Genomic DNA, 18,294 nt, shown 5'->3' on the forward strand with positions numbered 1-18,294 from the left:
CCTTGAACGTTATCATTTTTGTTACTAGATTTACAATTATTATGTATAAATTGTATTCAGGTCACACAATGTTAGCACAAATTAATGTTTTATGTATTCCCTGTTACTGTATTATATTCTGTACAGGGCACCACCTAGTGGTGTAATTTAGAATACATCACAGTTACTTATGTTAATAATAATAATAATAATAAAATAATAATAATAATAATAATAAAAGTCCTTCTTCTTCCACTGCGCATGCGCGTTAAACCTTTCAACTGATGTATTTCCTGGGCGGAACCACATGGCGGCCTCCATATCAAAACAGAGCTGTGCTACACGAGGATATTTTTGTCAAGGCAGAGTAAGCAAGTGACACTGAACATCATGCGATTGTCGCTTGCTAGGAGTACCTGATAAGTGTAAAGTCAACTGTCGTAGATTAAACATATAGATATGGATCTCCGTAGCAAAGGCGACACGTCGGTTGGAGAGGTGATGGAGGCTGACCCACGCGCGGAACTGATCTTCGAGACCCCGCCGCCTGATGTTGTCAGCTCCATCAACGCCTGCTTTGAGGAGATCGACAGCGCCCTGAAGATAAGAAGAGACCCGTCTGTGCACAGCCCTCCTTCAGACAGGTAAGAAAAGATTTGTAGCTACTAGTTAATGGTATTCGTAAATGTTTGCAGGGCTCCCATGTGTTATGGAAATTCTGGAATATTTTGTCATTTAAATTGAAGCAAAGTTAGTTGTATATCCACAATTTCACTAATTTTGACTTGCTCAACCTTAATAATATCATTAAAGTATTCTATGCAAATTCTAAATGTTGATATTAGTAAAATACAACCAAAGAGCAACATATACTCAAATAGTGCTTATGTTATATTCATATATTAACATGTGATTTCAGTTCAAATATTCAAGGTACCATGGTAACCCACATAGCAAAATCTCTCTGGCCCAGCTCTGGCCCACACAATCAGGTTTTGCTTGGCCCACATGCCGCAGTGAATTACGGTACATGACTGGACCAAATCTGGCTTCCAGACAAGGGCCAAACACAGACCATATCTGGGCCAAGTCTCAGCCAAGTTAATAACTCATAACTGGGCCTGAACTGGGCCAGATAGGTTGGTGTGTCACGATTGCAATGAAATTGATAAACCCATGGAGTGATGCGCTTTAGGCACACTATGGGCACGCTTTTTCTCAAAGTGACCTGATTGGTAGAATTTTTTTTCTTTACTCAAAAATGATTTTAGTGTATTTTAAATGTGGGTCAAGACTGGCCAAACTCACATGGCCCACTTATCAAATTTTTAAATCTGGGCCAAATACTACGTTTTACATCTGGCCCAAATCTTGTGTGCCACCTTAAAAACGGTGCCACCTCTGCCAAACCCGGGCCATGTTTGGCCCACATGCTGTATGCCAGTGCCGGATGTATGCCTGCTGTGCCAGCTTTATGCCAAATCTGGGCCAGAATTCTTTGCTACTAGGGAAAAAATATACAGAGCTGGTCACAAGTTGTCATAAAATGAATTTGCGATTATAAAACCAACTTTACCTCATTCGTTCATTTTTTTTTTTGGCCAAAGTCCCTTTATTAATCAGGGATTGCCACAGCGGAATGAACCGCAAACTTATCCAGCATATGTTTTACGCACGTACGCTGCGGACAATTTAGCTTACCCAATTCTCCTATAGCGCATTTCTTTGGACCTGTGGGGGAAACCGAAGCACCCAGAGGAAACCCACGCGAACACAGGGAGAACATGCAAACTCCACACAGAATGCCAACTGACCCAGCCGAGGCTCGAACCAGCGACCTTCTTGCTGTGATGCGACAGCGATACCCACTGCGCCACACCACGCCACCCTCAACTTTACCTCAATTCATTTTTAAAATTGTATATTCCAGTCATTATAAGTCAGGGAATTTTATGTTTTATGAATGGTTCCCGCTTGTAAAATTAGGCCTTGAAGTATTTACTAACGATTTAATTTTTTAATTGTGTGAATGTGTGTGTGAATGCGAGAGTGTATGGGTGTTTCCCAGTACTGGGTTGCAGCTGGAAAGGCATACGCTGTGTAAAGAATATGCCAGAATAGTTGGTGGTTCATTGCGCTGTGGCAACCCCTGATAAATAAGGGACTAAGCCAAAGGAAAATGAATGAATGAATGTTATGTTTGTAATATAATATACACATATTTTTTCAAGTACTGTATCTTCTGCATTCTCCTGTACAGTGACTCTGAAAGCCTGTTTATAACACAGTCTGTGACGAAAGTAGTTCACACTAAAAGACGACTCCGATCATCTAAGAAACCAGACTCCATCTCTGATGACTCCGGGTATGTGAGAGAAAGGAGACTCTCGGAGAACCAACAGACTGAATGTGAGGAGGAAAGCAGAAGTCTACGTTCTTCACGCCGCAAAAGATCAAAATGGGAAATGTATGCCTCCGCTCGCAAAGCTACGTTTCCCTTTTTGATGAAATCACTCAAAACACAACATCTGCCTATTAGGAAGCACCAGATTCTGGAGGTGGGGTTTTGTTCATGTGCTGTTTATGCATGTCATTTTATAATTTATTTATTTATTTATAATATATTATGATATTACTGTTTAAAGAGCTCTTATTATGCATTAAAAGGGGTCATATTTTGGTTTATTTTTACCTAATTATCCCAACGACTCCCATATTATTCGTTCAGCGATTTCATTTGTTCCCAAACCCCTCCTTTAGCGTGTAAACAACAACAGAGGAAACACTGAGAAGGAAAGTGGTCAGTCGCCACAATTTGCTCCCACCAGACCTGAGATCTCACTCATACCCACAAATTCCTCTGAATGGTGGAGGACACCATATATAAACAATAGTCGCAAGCTGCGATGACGACCCTTTCCCCTCCTCCTCCACCTCAAAATGGTTATAAAGTTGGGTGAAGTTTGCATATTTCGCAGAGCTAAAAACAAGACAATTTCTTCCATCGTGGCTTGTGTGGCGCAGATGTTTAAACCCACATTTACGCATAGACAACACTGTAAAGTGTATGGCAAATGTAAACACGAATCAGATATGGGTCACAATTAAAAGAATATGTAAATGGACAGGCAAACAAAAATCAATTATAGACAGCAAATCGGAGTTGGGCATCAAGAGCTGACAGTGTAAACGGGGCCTTTGTGTTCGCTATGAAAGAAAAAACCTATCAAATGTTTGTCGTAGTCATGACTCTAAAATGTGATATGATTATTTAAATGATATGCGCTCTTTCGGTTTCACTTTTCACTACCGAATGTGCTCATGTCATGGCTGTCATAACTTTTGAGTTCAATTTGCAACAAACTGAATGTGATTTAAAACATTATTACCTGTTATTAACAGCCTATGCAGGTTCTGTTCACTAAACTAGACATCGTTAACAGTAGGGCATTTATTTTTACCTAATTATCCCAACGACTCGCATATTATTAGTTCAGCGATTTCATTTATTCCCAAACCCCTCCTCAGCATGATGCTGATCTTTGGTGATTGGTCCGATGACCCAGTCTGTAACAATTAGTCGACTACGTTTAGCCCGAGACAGATAGAATCACCCACCATGGCCCAATGCAGTTTAACACTAGCATATTACTCTATTCCTAACCTTGACACACATTCAGTATTAATTCGCACAGTGGCAAAAGCTGAACTATTTCGAAACTTGACCGCCATACGCGTGTAGAAACAGCTGACGGTGGCCATAGCAAAGACAAATGGCAGAGGATCATGAGATCACAAACACGTTTAAATCCGTAAAGATAGCAGGACGTGTTGCATTTCCAACTTGGTTTTAGATGCGATATGAGAATATAAAGTTAACCAGATATAGTACAAGCCACATGGAGCAGTTACAAGTAACAAAGTAACAAGTAGTTTTGCAAGCTAGAGAAAACAAGGAGGCAACCATTTTAATCGCACTTACTTACACTTGTGAAATGGGGGAAAAATACATCAATAGTCTTTTCTGATCCTTTCTTTAACATGGTAAGCGTGTAAATTGCTGAAGCACTCGTCAGAAAAATGACAGGAACACAGCACAAGGCTGGGGCTATAATGCTGAATGTTTTTGCAAAAATAAACTTCAACCACTGACTCTTCACAGCCTCATCTTAGGGTAGGGAAAATAACACCAACTTTCCCTCACACTTCAGAGCACAGCGTCTTCGTGACATGATTAAACCGGGATCTGCTACAGTGTTTGTCTTACTCTTTTTCTTTCTATAGTGTTTGTGGGCGGGGCAGGGGGTTTCAATTTTCCCGGGTTGGGAAATGGGCGCGGCAAGAGTTCTGTATTGATGTCACGCCAACACGGCTAAAGATTCGTTACCCCAACAATTCACTTAAACAAATCCGAGTCGACTCTTTTATAGATGAATCAATAGTTTTAAACACTGCACTTTCAGATTTAAGCTTTAGCTGGATATTTCACTACACTCAGAGCTGCGTTACACATTGCATGGAAGTTCATTTTTAAAAACCCATAATAGGGGCTCTTTAATACGTAATTAAATGATGGTTGTTAAATTATTTATTTGTATACGTGACAATTTTGTTGTTTTATTGTTTTTGTTTTTGTTTTTTTAGAATTCAGAAGTTGGTGGGTTCTTCAAATGTATTAAGAAAATCAAGACCGGTTCTGTGAAGATGGGAAAAGTGATCAGTTCACACTTGTTTCAGTCTCCGTAAGTCCTCATATGAAACAAACCAAACACATATAATTGTACATTTACGCTTGACCATTTTTAATTTAAATACTGTAATTTTAGGATAAGTGATTCGTCAGAGGAAGAGGACCAAAATAGTGAGCATGACGTCATATCAGTGGTATGTCTTTTCTGTGGAGATGTATAATAATGCAATTAGAGCTGCACGATTCTGGCTAAAATGAGAATCACAATTTTTTTTCTTGGCTTAAAATCAAGATCACGATTTTTTCACGATTCTGTAGATGTAAAATAAAGATTAATATGAGTAGGCTATTATTACTGTAATTCTCAAAGTATGGTAAAACATGTAGCTTTGCTGTTTTTTAAAATGCTACATTTTGTAAAGACTTGTGATGGTGGACTTGAATAGACTTTAACTTTGTCCTGTTTGCTAATTCACAGTTAAGTGATGACATCAGAATTTAACTATTCATAATTCGGAAGTTGAATTATTATGCTTGAGACTTATATGCTTGTCATTTGTCCTTGAAAAAACTATTAGACTATTTTATTTACTGGTAATACGAGCCATTTGACATTATATTTAACATTTATATAGGCATTATATGTAGTAGTTATACTGACCCAGTAAACATTTATTTTCATGCACAACACTTTGGCCTGTATACACTGCCAGTTAAATGTGACCCAATTCTGATTTTTTTTTTGCTCGTTTGACACAAACTGGATCTGTATGATCGTGTAAACACGAAAAATGCATGCATTTGGATATTCAGAGATCAGTTTCAAGCTTATATGTGGATATAAATCAGAAATGTGACAATGCGACCATCATGTAAAGACGCAGATCGGATTTATTGAGGCATACCATTTTGTATGTCATAAAACTTGTGACATTGTGGTATTTCTCTACGGTTTAATGACGTTGTAGAGCGTGTGTGGAGATGTCAACGGGGTAAACAACAACAGAGGAAACACTGAGAAGGAAAGTGGTCAGTTGCCACAATTTGCTCCCACCAGACCTGAGATCTCACTCATACCCACAAATTCCTCTGAATGGTGGAGGACACCATATATAAACCATAGTCGCAAGCTGCGACGACGACCCTTTCCCCTCCTCCACCTCAAAAGGATTTTAAAGTTGGGTGAAGTTCACATATTTCCCAGAGCTAAAAACAACAATTTCTTCCATCGTGGCTTGTGTGGCGCAGATGCTAGAACCCGCCTTTAGGCATGCGCAACACTGTAAATTGTATGGCAAGTGTAAACCCATGAATCGGATTTGGGTCACAATAAAAAGAACGTGTAAATGGACAGGCAAAAAAAATCAGATATAGGCAGCAAATCGGAATCAGGCATCAAGACCTGACAGTGTAAACCGGGCCTTTGTGTTTGTCGTAATGATGACTCTGAAATGCGAAATGATTATTTAAATGATGTGCACACTTTCGGTTTCACTTTTCACTGCCGAGTGCGCTCATGTCATGGCTGTCGTAACTTTAAGTTCAGTTTGCAACAAACTGAATGTTATTTAAAGCATTATTTGTCGTTATTAACAGCCTATGCAGGGTATGTTCACTAAAGTAGATATCATTGGAGGTAGGGCTGTGTAATTTGGGGAAAATATCTAATATGCGATTACGATTTGATTTGCAATTTAATTTTGTAGTAAAGCTTCAGCTTAATATTCTGTATTGTATCTCCTTACTGCTAAAATGCAGTGAGTGTTAGTTAAAAAAAGGAACTTTAAAAGATATTAACAAACTCCAACTTTAATTCAAATTTGTTTAGAAGTATTCAGAAATTAAACACTCATTTTTCTCTAGAGCAAACAGTAGTGAGGGATGGCATTAGTTCGCTCTGAAATTGTACTTTGTTGTTGCTCCCTACTAGATTGAGTGTCACTGCCAATACTTTTAGTTGATTTTTTTAGCAAGGTACTTCTCATATGGCTACCTGTGGTGCTTTTTTAGGTGCTGGTTGTTGTATTTGCTTGTGCTGTGGCAACAATTCTGCGACAGCTCTTACAAATGACCTGTTTTTGTTCGTTGTCTGCTACGTCTGAAATTCCCATATTACTTATGTCCTGTTTTTCTTTGATATAAATTCATCTATTAATGCTTCTGAAGGGGCAGACGCCATCATCCTACTTATCCGTGCTTTCCTGTTTGTTCGTTCATTCGTTCGTTTGTTAATTTTTTTGTTTTTTGGGCTTTCTGCATAGTTCGGTCACGCAATTCTGATTGGGCAGAATGAAAGTGTGCTCACTCAATTAGCTAGTAAGACTGCCACACACAGACGGCAGTGATGCATTTGCTCTGGGTGGGGGATATTAGCACAAACACTCAAGCGAACTAGCGGATGCGTTGAGTATAAACCAGGTTTAAGCAGTCTGCATGCCTAGATATTTGATTTTATACACCTAAATTAATTACTTGGAGCGGTCCCCCAAAATGTAGGCTATCTAGTGTCATTAATTTTAGGGTGCTTTCACACCTGCCTTTTTCCCTCTTGGTGCTGTTCGTTTGGGCAGGTGTGAATGTAGCAATCGCACTTGAGTGCGCACCAAAAGCAGACCAAAAAAAAAAAACTGTCTCTTTGAAGAGATCGCCTCGATACGCTATTAAACGAACCCTGGAGCGATTCTATTGTGGTGAGAACATGATCCAAACTAGAACAGACCCAACCGCAAAAAGGACTGCACCTTTTTGGACTATTAAAGCTGCCGTATTCCGATATGCTGTGCATTATGGTATGTCGATGAAAAATTTTTGTTGACAGATTTTTTTTTTAACAGAGAGAGATAGAGGGGAAAAACTACCTCATGGATCGTTGGTAATATTTCTGAAAGTTGACCATGTCACAGCTTAGCAAAATGTAATTCACGACACCTCCTGAAGTGACTTGCGATGGGCCTTCGGCGTTTACAATGCATTAAAACATTGTTTTCCAGCCACAGCCGCGCTTCATCCTCGAAATGTATAGTTTGTCTAAAGTGATTTATACAGACTACATAGTATACTATGAGCAGGGATACAATCAGCCAACGCAGTCGTCTTATTCATAGTAAAAATTAACATTTCGTGTCTGCTGGTTTGTTTACTTGCCTGGAGTTCCATTGGCATCTTCCCGCATGTTAAATCTGACTAATCGAAAAGCAGTTTAGGAAATACATTCAATAACATCTGGCCAATGAGTGATGTGGATTTTGTTACATGACTGCACTTTGGCGACTGTTTCGGACCAAAGCAATCAGTGTGGTGTGAAAAGGACCCAAAAACAGCAGAAAAATGCAACAATGTATCATTTGTTGTCCATGGTTCGGACCACAGATGTGAAAGCACCCTTACATAATAAAAGTTTCATAAAACAATTATTATGGTTTCAAAAATATATTTCATACATTTTATAACAATACAGTAATCAGTTTTTTTCGTTTGGCTTTATTTCAGGATAAAGCCCTTTTTGTTCCAGGTTACAAAAGAGGAATCAACTTCAAATGGTTGCCAGACTTTATCAGGGAGAGAAGGACTCTGGAAAACTATTTATCAAATGGCGTTGACAAGGAAAAGAAAACAGAACAAATTATCGAGTACAGACAACGAAATCAACATCCACAGAGAACTTCAGCCAAGGCATTATCAAAATCATCCCAGGTGTCCAAGAAGCCGAAAAAACAAGACACGCATGAGGTTTTAGCTTCTTGTTCAGATCATGAAGATCTTGAGATTGCCGAATGTGCTGAAAATTCACATGAAGGTCATAAAGTGGTTATCGAGGAGACACAGAGACAAACTGTAGAAGAAGCATCGGCTCATTTGGAGCACGAGGATGACCTTAACTGTAAAGTTGTCGAGTACAGAAAACGAAAGAGACATCCAAAGAGAACTTCAGCCAAGGCATTATCAAAATCATCCCAGGTGTCCAAGAAACCGAAAAAACAAGACACGCATGAGGTTTTAGCTTCCTGTTCAGATCATGAAGATATTGAGAGTGTCGAATGTGCTGAAAATTCACATGAAGATCATAATGTGGTTATCGAGGAGACACAGAGACAAACTGTAGAAGAAGCATCGGCTCATTTGGAGCACGAGGATGACCTTAACTGTAAAAATCAGCCGGATGTTGACCAACCCAATGAAAGCAATTTCATTGGTCCACCCCAAGAGGGAGATATTTCCACGCAGAGTGATACTCAACAGACTGACAGTGACATCGGCTCCGTGGATTTATTCAGCCCATTGAACAGTCCAAAGCGAGACGATCAAATTCCTAATACCACATCTATTACAGCAAACGTGGAGGAAAACGATCAAGACAGTGATGTGACACAGATAGAGAGTGAAGGACAACATGTGTCAACATTTACACAAGAAACACAGAAATGTTTTGCAAATGAGGAATATGACAGTGATGAAACACACATAGACACTGAATCTTTGTCCAGGTTTAAGCCAAGAACACCAAACAAACAGTTTACCAGTACTAAACACCCTGAAATCCCACAGTTTAGAGTTCAGAGTCCAAAACCACCCTCAAGGCAAGCGGAGACCGTGAATGTGCAACTATCTCCTAAACATTTACCACTATCTAATGTACCATTAAGTGAAGTCCCCATAAGTCCATGTGAAAGTGCTATCGTAGGTCGACAAAAAACAATGGTTGAGACTGAAACCGATAGTCCGATGTTTAAAATCACTGGACCGAGTTTTCTTAAAAGAAAAAGAAAGAGAACGAAAGATAAAAATGCTGCTGCTGATTTCAAACAACATGATACCAATGGAGATGTTGGTCAGATGGTGAGTTGTCCTGGTGATGACATCACAGGACTTAAAGCAGTACCCATAGAGAACATTGAAGCATGTGGAGTGGAACATGAAATGGCAATTGGAGAACAAACCGAAGAATTGGGTTTAAAGTCAAAGGAGCTCTTGGAGGAAAGTGTTTTATCTACGGTCAACAGTGTTAGCACAAAGAGTAAGAGGGAAAAGATGAAAAAGTATAAGGTAAAAGAGTGTGAGGCTGTAGAGAATCAGTTGGTTGAGACATCCAAAAAAGCCAAAAAGAAGAAAAAGGACAAAGAGAGAATAGCAACATCATATCCAGAGGAAAATAATCTTACAAACATCCAATCAAATGAAGGATTCGACTCCGCAGAGTTGAGAGTAAAAGAAGTGAATCAATCAAGTCAATCCCTTAACACTGATCAACCAACATGTGTACAGACCTCAGAGGAAATTACTGGTGAAACTGAATTAAAAAAGAAGACGACACGCCATGAGACGGATGACCCTCTTTATGAATCTGTTGGTCTGGATGTTACCTTAGCATCTCAGTTTGATGTTGGTCTCAGAATCGATGAACAACAGGAAGGTTTGGTCACTGAAGAAGCTGAGAGAGATGAACGTTTGCAGGGTAAAGCAATGAAGGTTGCCAAAGGCAAAAAGAAAATTCAGGACACAAGTTTTCAAGTTGATCATGACATTGGATTGGATAAACAAAGGTCAGATAGTGGAGCAAAACCAGCAAATTTGGATTTAGATGGCTTGGAAAGCTTAACGATTAAAAAGAAAAAAAAGAAGAAGAAAAAGCACAAATTAAAAGAGAAAACTGACCCCAAGCTTGATTTTGATTTTGACCACAATGTGCAATTTTTTCAGACTGATAGGTTACAAACTACAGATTCTGTGCTTTTGGACAGCACACATACCAATAAACAGAAAAAGAAGAAATTGAAATGTCAAAATGACACTGATCAGAGTTCAGATTTGAAGCAACTGCACGTTGTCGGCAGCAAATTACAAACTATTGATTTGCCAAAAACCGATAAACACATGGAAAGAACAGGAGTTAGCTCATCTGATGCACTTTTGGAGCACATGGATGACAGAACTCTAGGAATGAGAGAGAATAACACAATTCAGACCGATCAGATTGAGCATTTACAGACATCGGAAGAAGTGACAAGATGTTCATCACCCAGATTAAGCTCCGATAAGAAAAGAGAGAAAACATCTGTTCATCCAAATCTGGATGCAAGTTCTGTGTTTCAGTTTGATGGGTTCAAAGCAAATGAAGACCAGGCAATTACACAAAATACCACCAAAGAAAAGCAGATTTCCTCAGAACAGTTGGAAAATAATTTAGTAGGTCCTCCATCTCAAGTTGAGAACATCGCAAATGTCAATTCTTCTGTGCTTTTAGATCACACGCACATGAATACACTGAGAGAGGGTCAATTAAAAGAGCAAACCTACAAAGAGCTTGCTTTAGCTTTTGGATTGAAACAACTGTGCATTGTTGTCAATAAGTTAAAGACTACAGATTTGCCAAAAACCAACAAAAACATGGAAGGAACAGGAGTTGGGTCATCTGATGAACTTTTGAAGCACACGGATGATAGAACTCTAGAAACGAGAGAGAATAACACAATTCAGACCAATCAGATTGAGCATTTACAGACATCAGAAAAAGTGGAAAGACATTCATCACCTCGTGTAACCAGATTAAGTTTTGCAAAGAAATGGATGAAAACATCTGTTGATTCAAATTTGGATGCAAGTTCTGGGTCTCAGTTTGATGGGTTGAATAGCATGGCAAAAGAAGACTGGACATTTTCACAAAACATGGATTTGCCTTTAAAAAGAACTAAAAATAAACAAAAAGACAAAGAGAGAACAGGAGTTAGCTCAGATGCACTTTTGAAACGCATGGATGATAGACCTCCAGAAATGAGAAAGAAGAACACAATTCAGACCAATCAGATTGAGTATTTACAGACATCAGAAAAAGTGACCAGACGTTCATCGCCCCGTTTAACCAGATTAAGCTTAGCAAAGAAAATGGAGAAAACATCTGTTGATCCAAATCTGGATGCAAGTTCTGGATCTCAGTTTGATGGGTTGAAAGAGGCTTCAAAAGAAGACCGGACAGCTCCACGAAACAGCATTGAAGAAAAGCAGAGTGATGCCATTTCCTCAGAAGGTTTAGAAAATAACCCAGCACATTTAGTTTCCACTAATAAAAGTGATAATACAAGTCCTTCATCTCAAGTTGACAACATTGTTGGACTGCAGTCAGATGCCAATTCTGTGCTTTTGGACCACACGCATACTGATAAACAGAAAAAGAAGAAGATAAAGCATAAATTAATAGAGCAAACTGAAAAAGAGCTTACTTCAGAAGTTGAGGACAATGTGCAGCCATTTCAGTTCATTGAGTTACGAGCCATGGATTTGCCTTCAAAAAGAATTACAAATAAAAAACTCAAAGACCGGAAAAGAACAGGAGTTAGCTCATCTGATGCAGTTTTGAAGCACATAGATGATGGTCCTTCAGATATGAGAGAGAATAACTCAATTCAGACTGATAAGATTGAGCATTTACAGACATCAGAAGAAATGACAAGATGTCCATCACCCAGATTAAGCTCAGATAAGAAAAGGAAGAAAAAATATGTTGATACAAATCTGGATGCGAGTTCTGGGTTTCAGTTTAATTGGTCGAATGGGATGGCAAAAGAATACAGCAAAAACAGCACTAATATCAGTTCTTTGGACAACATGCATACCAGTAAACAGAAAAAGAAGAAAAAGCAGAAATTAAAAGAGCAGAAGAATGTAGAGTCTGTTGGGGACAACGTTTATTCTTTAGAGCCGGATCAGTTCAGTGGGTTACAAATAACTGAGATAAAAACAAAAAAGAAAGATAAAAAGAGGACAAAGCAAGCAAATGTAGAGGAGAATGATTTAAAAGGAATCTTGTCAAATAAGGCTTTTAAAGCTTCTCAGACTTATCAACTTGAGCATATACAGACCTCTGAGGAAATTAAAGGTCGATCACCTAATGCTGCGTCAAAATCGGCGAAGAAGAAAAAGAAAAAAAAGAATGAGACTAAAAATCCTCAGTATGAATCCGTAAATCTGGATTTGAGTTTAGCAAAAGAAGACCGGACAACTACACAGAACCACACTGAAGAAACGCAGGGTGATGGCAATGCTGTGGAACATTTGGAAATGAATCCAGCAGGCTTAATAAAGGTTTCCAAAAAGAAAAAGAAAAGGGAGAATGCAGGGATAGTTCAACTTGATAACATCATTGGATTGCAGTCAGGAAGTTCCACAGACGTCAAATCTTCTGTGCTTTCGGACAGCACAGATACCAATAAACACAAAAAGAAGAAAAGGAAGACATTAAAAGAGCAGGAGAATGTAGAGGCTGAAGGGGACGATGTTCAATCGGTTGAACCGGATCCGTTCAGTGGGTTACAAATAACTGAGATGACAACAAAAAAGAAAAGGAAGCATAAAAGATGTGAAGAGCAGCGTTGTTTGCGAGGCGTTTCATCACATGAAGCTTTTAAAGCCCCTCCAACCAATCTACTTCAGCATATACAGACTTCTGAGGAAATTAGTCAATGTCAATCACCTAATGTAGCTGCACTGGAGAATGGAGGTTCCCCATATCAACTTGAAAACATCACTGAAATGCAGCCAGGAAATTCCATAGACATCAATTCTTCTGAGATTTTGTACAGCACATGTACCCATAAACAGAAATGGAAGAAATTAAAACAGCAGGAGAATGTAGAGGCAGATGCGAACGATGTTCATTCAGCAGAGCTGAATCTGTTCAGTGAGTTAAAAATATCCGAGCCGACAACAAAAAAGAAGAAACATAAAAAATGTGTAGAGAAGTGTGCTTTGAAAGACATTTCATCAAATGAAGGTATTAAAGCACCTCAGACCAGTCAACTTGAGCATGTACAGACTTCTAAGGAAATTACTCAATGTCAATCACCTAATGCAGCTACATTAAAGTCAGAGAAGAAGAAAAAGCAGAAAAGGGATGAGACTGAGGTACCGCAGTATCTGGATGCGAGTTCTGTGTCTCAGTTTGATGATGTCACTCGATTGAAAAAGCAAGCAAAAGTAGACCGCACAACTACACAAAACAGCTCTGAAGAAACGCAGAATGATGATATTTCCTCAAAACAATTGGAAATGAATCCAGCGCATTTAATAAAAGTTTCCAAAAGGAAAAAGAAAAGGGAGAAGGCAGGCTCTCCATATAAAGTTGATAAAATTGTTGGATTGCAATCAGGAAATTTCACAGATGTCAATTTTTCTCAGCTTTCGGACAGCAAACGTACAGATAAACAGAAAAAGAAGAAAAAGATTAAATTAAAAGAGCAGGAGAATGCAGAGGCTGATGTGGACGATGTTCATTCTGTCGAGCTGGATCAGTTCAGTGGGTTACAAATAACCAAACCGACAACAAAAAAGAAAAGGAAACATAAAAGATGTGTAGAGGAGAGTGGTTTACGAGACATTTCATCAAATGAAGCTTATAAAGCTCCTCAGACCAATCAGCTTGAGCATATTCAGACTTCTGAGGAAATTACTCCATTTCAAGCACCTAATGTAGCTGCATTAAAGTCAGCGAAGAAGAAAAAGAAGAAAAGGGATAAGACTGTGGAACCTCAGTGTCTGGATGCGAGTTCTGTGTCTCAGTTTGATGATGTGAAAACGCGAGCAAAAGAAGACCAGACACTTACACCAAACAGCTCTAAAGAAACACAAGGTGATGATAGTGCTGTAGAATGTTTGGAAACGAATCCAGCAGGCTTAATGAAGGTTTCAAAAAAGAAAAAGAAAAGAGAAAATGCAGCTTCTCCATATAAAGTTGATAACATTGTTGGATTAGAGTCAGGGAATTCAGCAGACGTCAGTTCTTCTGTGCCTTCAGACAGCACAGATACCAATAAACACAAAAAGAAGAAAAGGAAGAAATTAAAAAAGCAGGAGATTGTAGAGGCTGATCTACAGACGTCTGAGGAAATTATTCAGTGTCAATCACCTAATGTAGCTACATTAAAGTCAGTAAAGAAGAAAAAGGATGAGACTAAGGAACATCAGCGCCTGGATGTGAGTTCTGTGTCTCAGTTTGATGATGTCTCTCGGTTAAAAAAGCGAGCCAAAGAAGACCGCACAACCATACAAAACAGCTCAGAAGAAACGCAGAGTGCTGACATTTCCTCAGAACAACTGGAAATTAATCCAGCACATTTGATAAAGGTTTCCAAAAGGAAAAAGAAAAGAGAGAATGGAAGATCTCCTAGTCAAGTTGGTAACATTGTTGGATTGCAGTCAGGAAATTTCACAGACATCAGTTCTTCTGTGCTTTCGGACAGCACACGTACCGATAAACAGAAAAGTAAGCAAAAGAAGAAATTAAAAGAGCAGGAGAATGTAGAGGCTGATGCCAACGATTTTCATTCTGCAGAGCCGGATCAGTTCAGTGGATTACAAATAACTGAGATGACAACAAAAAAGAAGAAGAAACATAAAAGATGTGTCGAGGAGAGTGGTTTACGAGACATTTCATCAAATTACGCTTTTAAAGCTCCTCAGACCAATCAACTTGAGCATGTACAGACTTCTGAGGAAATTACTCAATGTCAATCACCCAATGTAGCTGCATTAAAGTCAGAGAAGAAGAAAAAGAATAAAAGGGATAAGACTGATAAGCCTCAGTATCTGGATGAGAGTTCTGTGTCTCAGTTTGATGATGTTAAAAAACGAGCAAAAGCAGACCGCACAACTACACACAACAGCTCTGAAGAAACACAGAAGGACAACATTTCCTCAGAATGTTTGGAATTAAATCCAGCACATTTAATGAAGATTTCCAAAAGGAAAAGAGAGAATAAAAGTCTTGGATTGCTTTCAGAAAACACTGCCGACCTCAATTCTTCCTCGCTTTTGGACGGCACAGATACAGATAAGCACAAAAAGAAGAAAAGGAAAAAATTAGAAGGGCAGGAGAATGTAGAGGCTGATGTGGACGATGTTCATTCTGCAGAGCCGGATCAGTTCAGTGAGTTACAAATACCCGAGATGACAACAAAAAAGAAGAAGAAACATAAAAGATGTGTCGAGGAGAGTGGTTTAAAAGACATTTCATCAAATGAAGCTTTGAAAGCTCTTCAGACCAATCAACTTGAGCACATAGAGACGTCTGAGGAAATGACAATAAAAACAGTGAAGAAGGAAAAGAAAAAAAGAGATGCGACTGAGGAACCTCATTATAAATCCGTTGATCTGGATGTGAGTCCTACAGAAAGTACTACAGAAGCTAAATTAAATCCCACCAAGCACAAAAAGAAGAGGAAACAAAGTTTTTCTGGCAGTCACGATGCTCATGAAGCACCTGAGAGGAAGAGGAAGAAGGACAGAAACTGATTGCGTCACAAATGGAGGTGGAAAGTTCTGATGTTACAACATTCCTTGAAAAAGTCTCAGATCCTGATGTTGAAATCACCCGAGACCATTCCAAAGAAACCAAAGGGTGTCACAAACAAGCAAATGTAGAGTACACAGGCCTCAAACTGATTTCCTGGAGAGGGCAGCTTTGCTCAGTTTTGCTCCAATCCTATCAGACATAGCTGATCCGAGTGATCAAGGTGTCCAAAAGAGTCTTGAACACCTTGATTAGTCGGATCAGCTGTGTTTGATCAGGGTTGGAGCAAAACTGTGCAGAGCTGCGCCCTCCAGAAACTGAGTTTGAGGCCTGTGGTATAGTTTTGAACCAGAAACCATACAAATTAAGAGAACTGACTCCGTCAAACAGTAAAAGGATAGTGTTGTTTGATAGCAAGTTCCTACAGATATTAGAAAAGGATGGAAGATAGAAAATATAATAAGAAAATAAGGATATTTCCATGACAGCTGACTCGCATACAGGAGTAGATTCGGATTACACACCCACAATGACCTAAAACTGAAGCAAAGGTGCCTGGACAGGTTCTGTTCAAACTGAGTGTCATGCTAATGTCATTGTTCAGTTGCACAAAAGGCATGATGCATATGAAGAGAATGACGTAATGATAGAAACCAGGAAAGGGAACAATAGAGTTATCGTGGAACAAGTTATTGCATAGGCAAAATTCTTAAATATATACATATGTTTGCGGTATAAAGGAAGTATGCCATTCATAATGATGATGGTGTATCTGCTGAGAATGAACACATGGCAGGGACCATGAAAAAAACCCATTATGTATCTGTTCATATGTTCTGGTTTTGGAGCTACAAGAATAGACAAATAAGCCGTTCATAGTCTTTAAGAGAAATTATAAATGTAAAAGAGAAGCTCTGGTAATGACAAATGGTCATGAATGATAAATATAAAAGCAGCGAGGTAATTTTTAAACCATTTTATTTTTGTAATATTCTGTTTGGTTTCATTTCGATGGAGATGAAATTGAGAGTTTTGACACATGAATGTGCAATATCGTTGCTGATGTGTTGTAGATTGATCCGTGATCTTGTAGATCAGTGGCTTTATTTTTTTTATGATTGTCATTCAGGTCATTTTTCAATGTTTTATTGAATTGTTTAGTCATTGTGTTGTCAGAGCATTGTTTTTTTATTATTATGATCAGAGTATTTTTATATAGCACGAGTGTTTCATTGGAGTTATTGTGCCTTTACTAATTTGTTCATTTTTATTCACAATTTATGGTTACTCTGCAACAGAGAAATAAAACAACATGTTTCTGCTCATGTGAAACTGACCTGTTTTTAGTTTGTTTCTTTATATTTTTATAGACTAGATCTCTGGATTGAAAGAGCAGTGTGATCTTGTACACATGCAGGGCACACGTAACATTGAAAATTATTTTACATTCTATTTAACATCAGTAGTTTTTCTTTGAATTAATTGTACTTAATTTTGACAGCCTAATGACTTAAGCCAAAGGTCTCAAACTCAATTCCTGGAGGGCCGCAGCTCTGCACAGTTTTGGTCCAACCCTATCAAACACAGCTGATCCAACTAATCAAAGTGTTCAAGACTACTAGAGCAGGTGTGAGTTAGAGGTGGTTGGAGCTAAACTATTTAGAGCTGTGGCCCTCCAGGAATTGAGTTTGAGACTATTGAATTAAGCCAAGAATCAACCAAATGACACTTTCAAGCATTTTTCAAACTAACTTCTTTTATATACCACAGGATTAAAACAATTGGAATGCACACGGATGCGTAAATGATGACAGAACTTTTATTCTTCACTTTTGATCCACATATTGAGGATTTGCAATTTTAATATGATGCTAAATTCTTTACTGTTGGGGATTTTTTCAATGATTTCTATCTGCATGTTTGTCATTGGGCCATAACTGGCTACATGTGCCTGCAAGTCAATGACTTATCCTCTAAAACAAATCATGGGATCATTCACCAGTGTGTGCTGCTTCAAGGGATAGTTCCCCCAAAAATTAAAATTACTCACTCAGGTGGTTCAAAACTTTTATGAATGTATTTTTTTCTGTTGTCTTACTGAAGAATATTGAAAAAAATTCATTGACATCCATAGCAAAAACAAAAAAAATACTATAGAGGTCAATAGCTGTTATTTTCCAACATTCTTCAGTATATTTTTCTTACCTCAATAAAGTTGGTTTTATATTTGCATATTCAATCAGTGACCACTTGTGACATGCTCCTTGTATTGTTTACCATGGTACTTTGAATATTCAGTCTGAAAATTGCATGTAAATATGTCTTCAAAACAACATTAGCACTATTT

The 18,294-nt window shown here is 38.5% G+C and overlaps 1 protein-coding gene across 3 annotated transcripts; it reads left to right on the top strand.

Annotated features, from left to right (window-relative positions):
- Positions 1–256: 256 nt before the first annotated feature.
- pho (phoenix) lies at positions 257–17,283 on the top strand. 3 transcript variants are annotated; one of them, NM_001002867.3, is given in 7 exon segments: positions 257–623; positions 2,240–2,537; positions 4,624–4,721; positions 4,806–4,863; positions 8,159–12,232; positions 12,268–12,269; positions 12,271–15,949. In NM_001002867.3, coding segments are annotated over 7 exon segments (8,394 nt in total). In that variant the 5' UTR covers positions 257–438.
- Positions 17,284–18,294: the final 1,011 nt, after the last annotated feature.

The sequence above is a fragment of the Danio rerio genome, chromosome 5 (assembly GCF_049306965.1).
Source record: "Danio rerio strain Tuebingen ecotype United States chromosome 5, GRCz12tu, whole genome shotgun sequence".
Classification (NCBI taxonomy): Eukaryota; Metazoa; Chordata; class Actinopteri; order Cypriniformes; family Danionidae; genus Danio; species Danio rerio.

Bases quoted from the DNA above. Each gene is read 5' to 3' on its own strand.
- pho (XM_073949884.1), top strand. From the start codon at position 439: ATGGATCTCCGTAGCAAAGGCGACACGTCGGTTGGAGAGGTGATGGAG. The intron at 4,722-4,805 runs GTAAGTCCTCAT...CTGTAATTTTAG, and splicing joins TCACACTTGTTTCAGTCTCC to GATAAGTGATTCGTCAGAGG. The intron at 4,864-8,158 runs GTATGTCTTTTC...GCTTTATTTCAG, and splicing joins AGCATGACGTCATATCAGTG to GATAAAGCCCTTTTTGTTCC.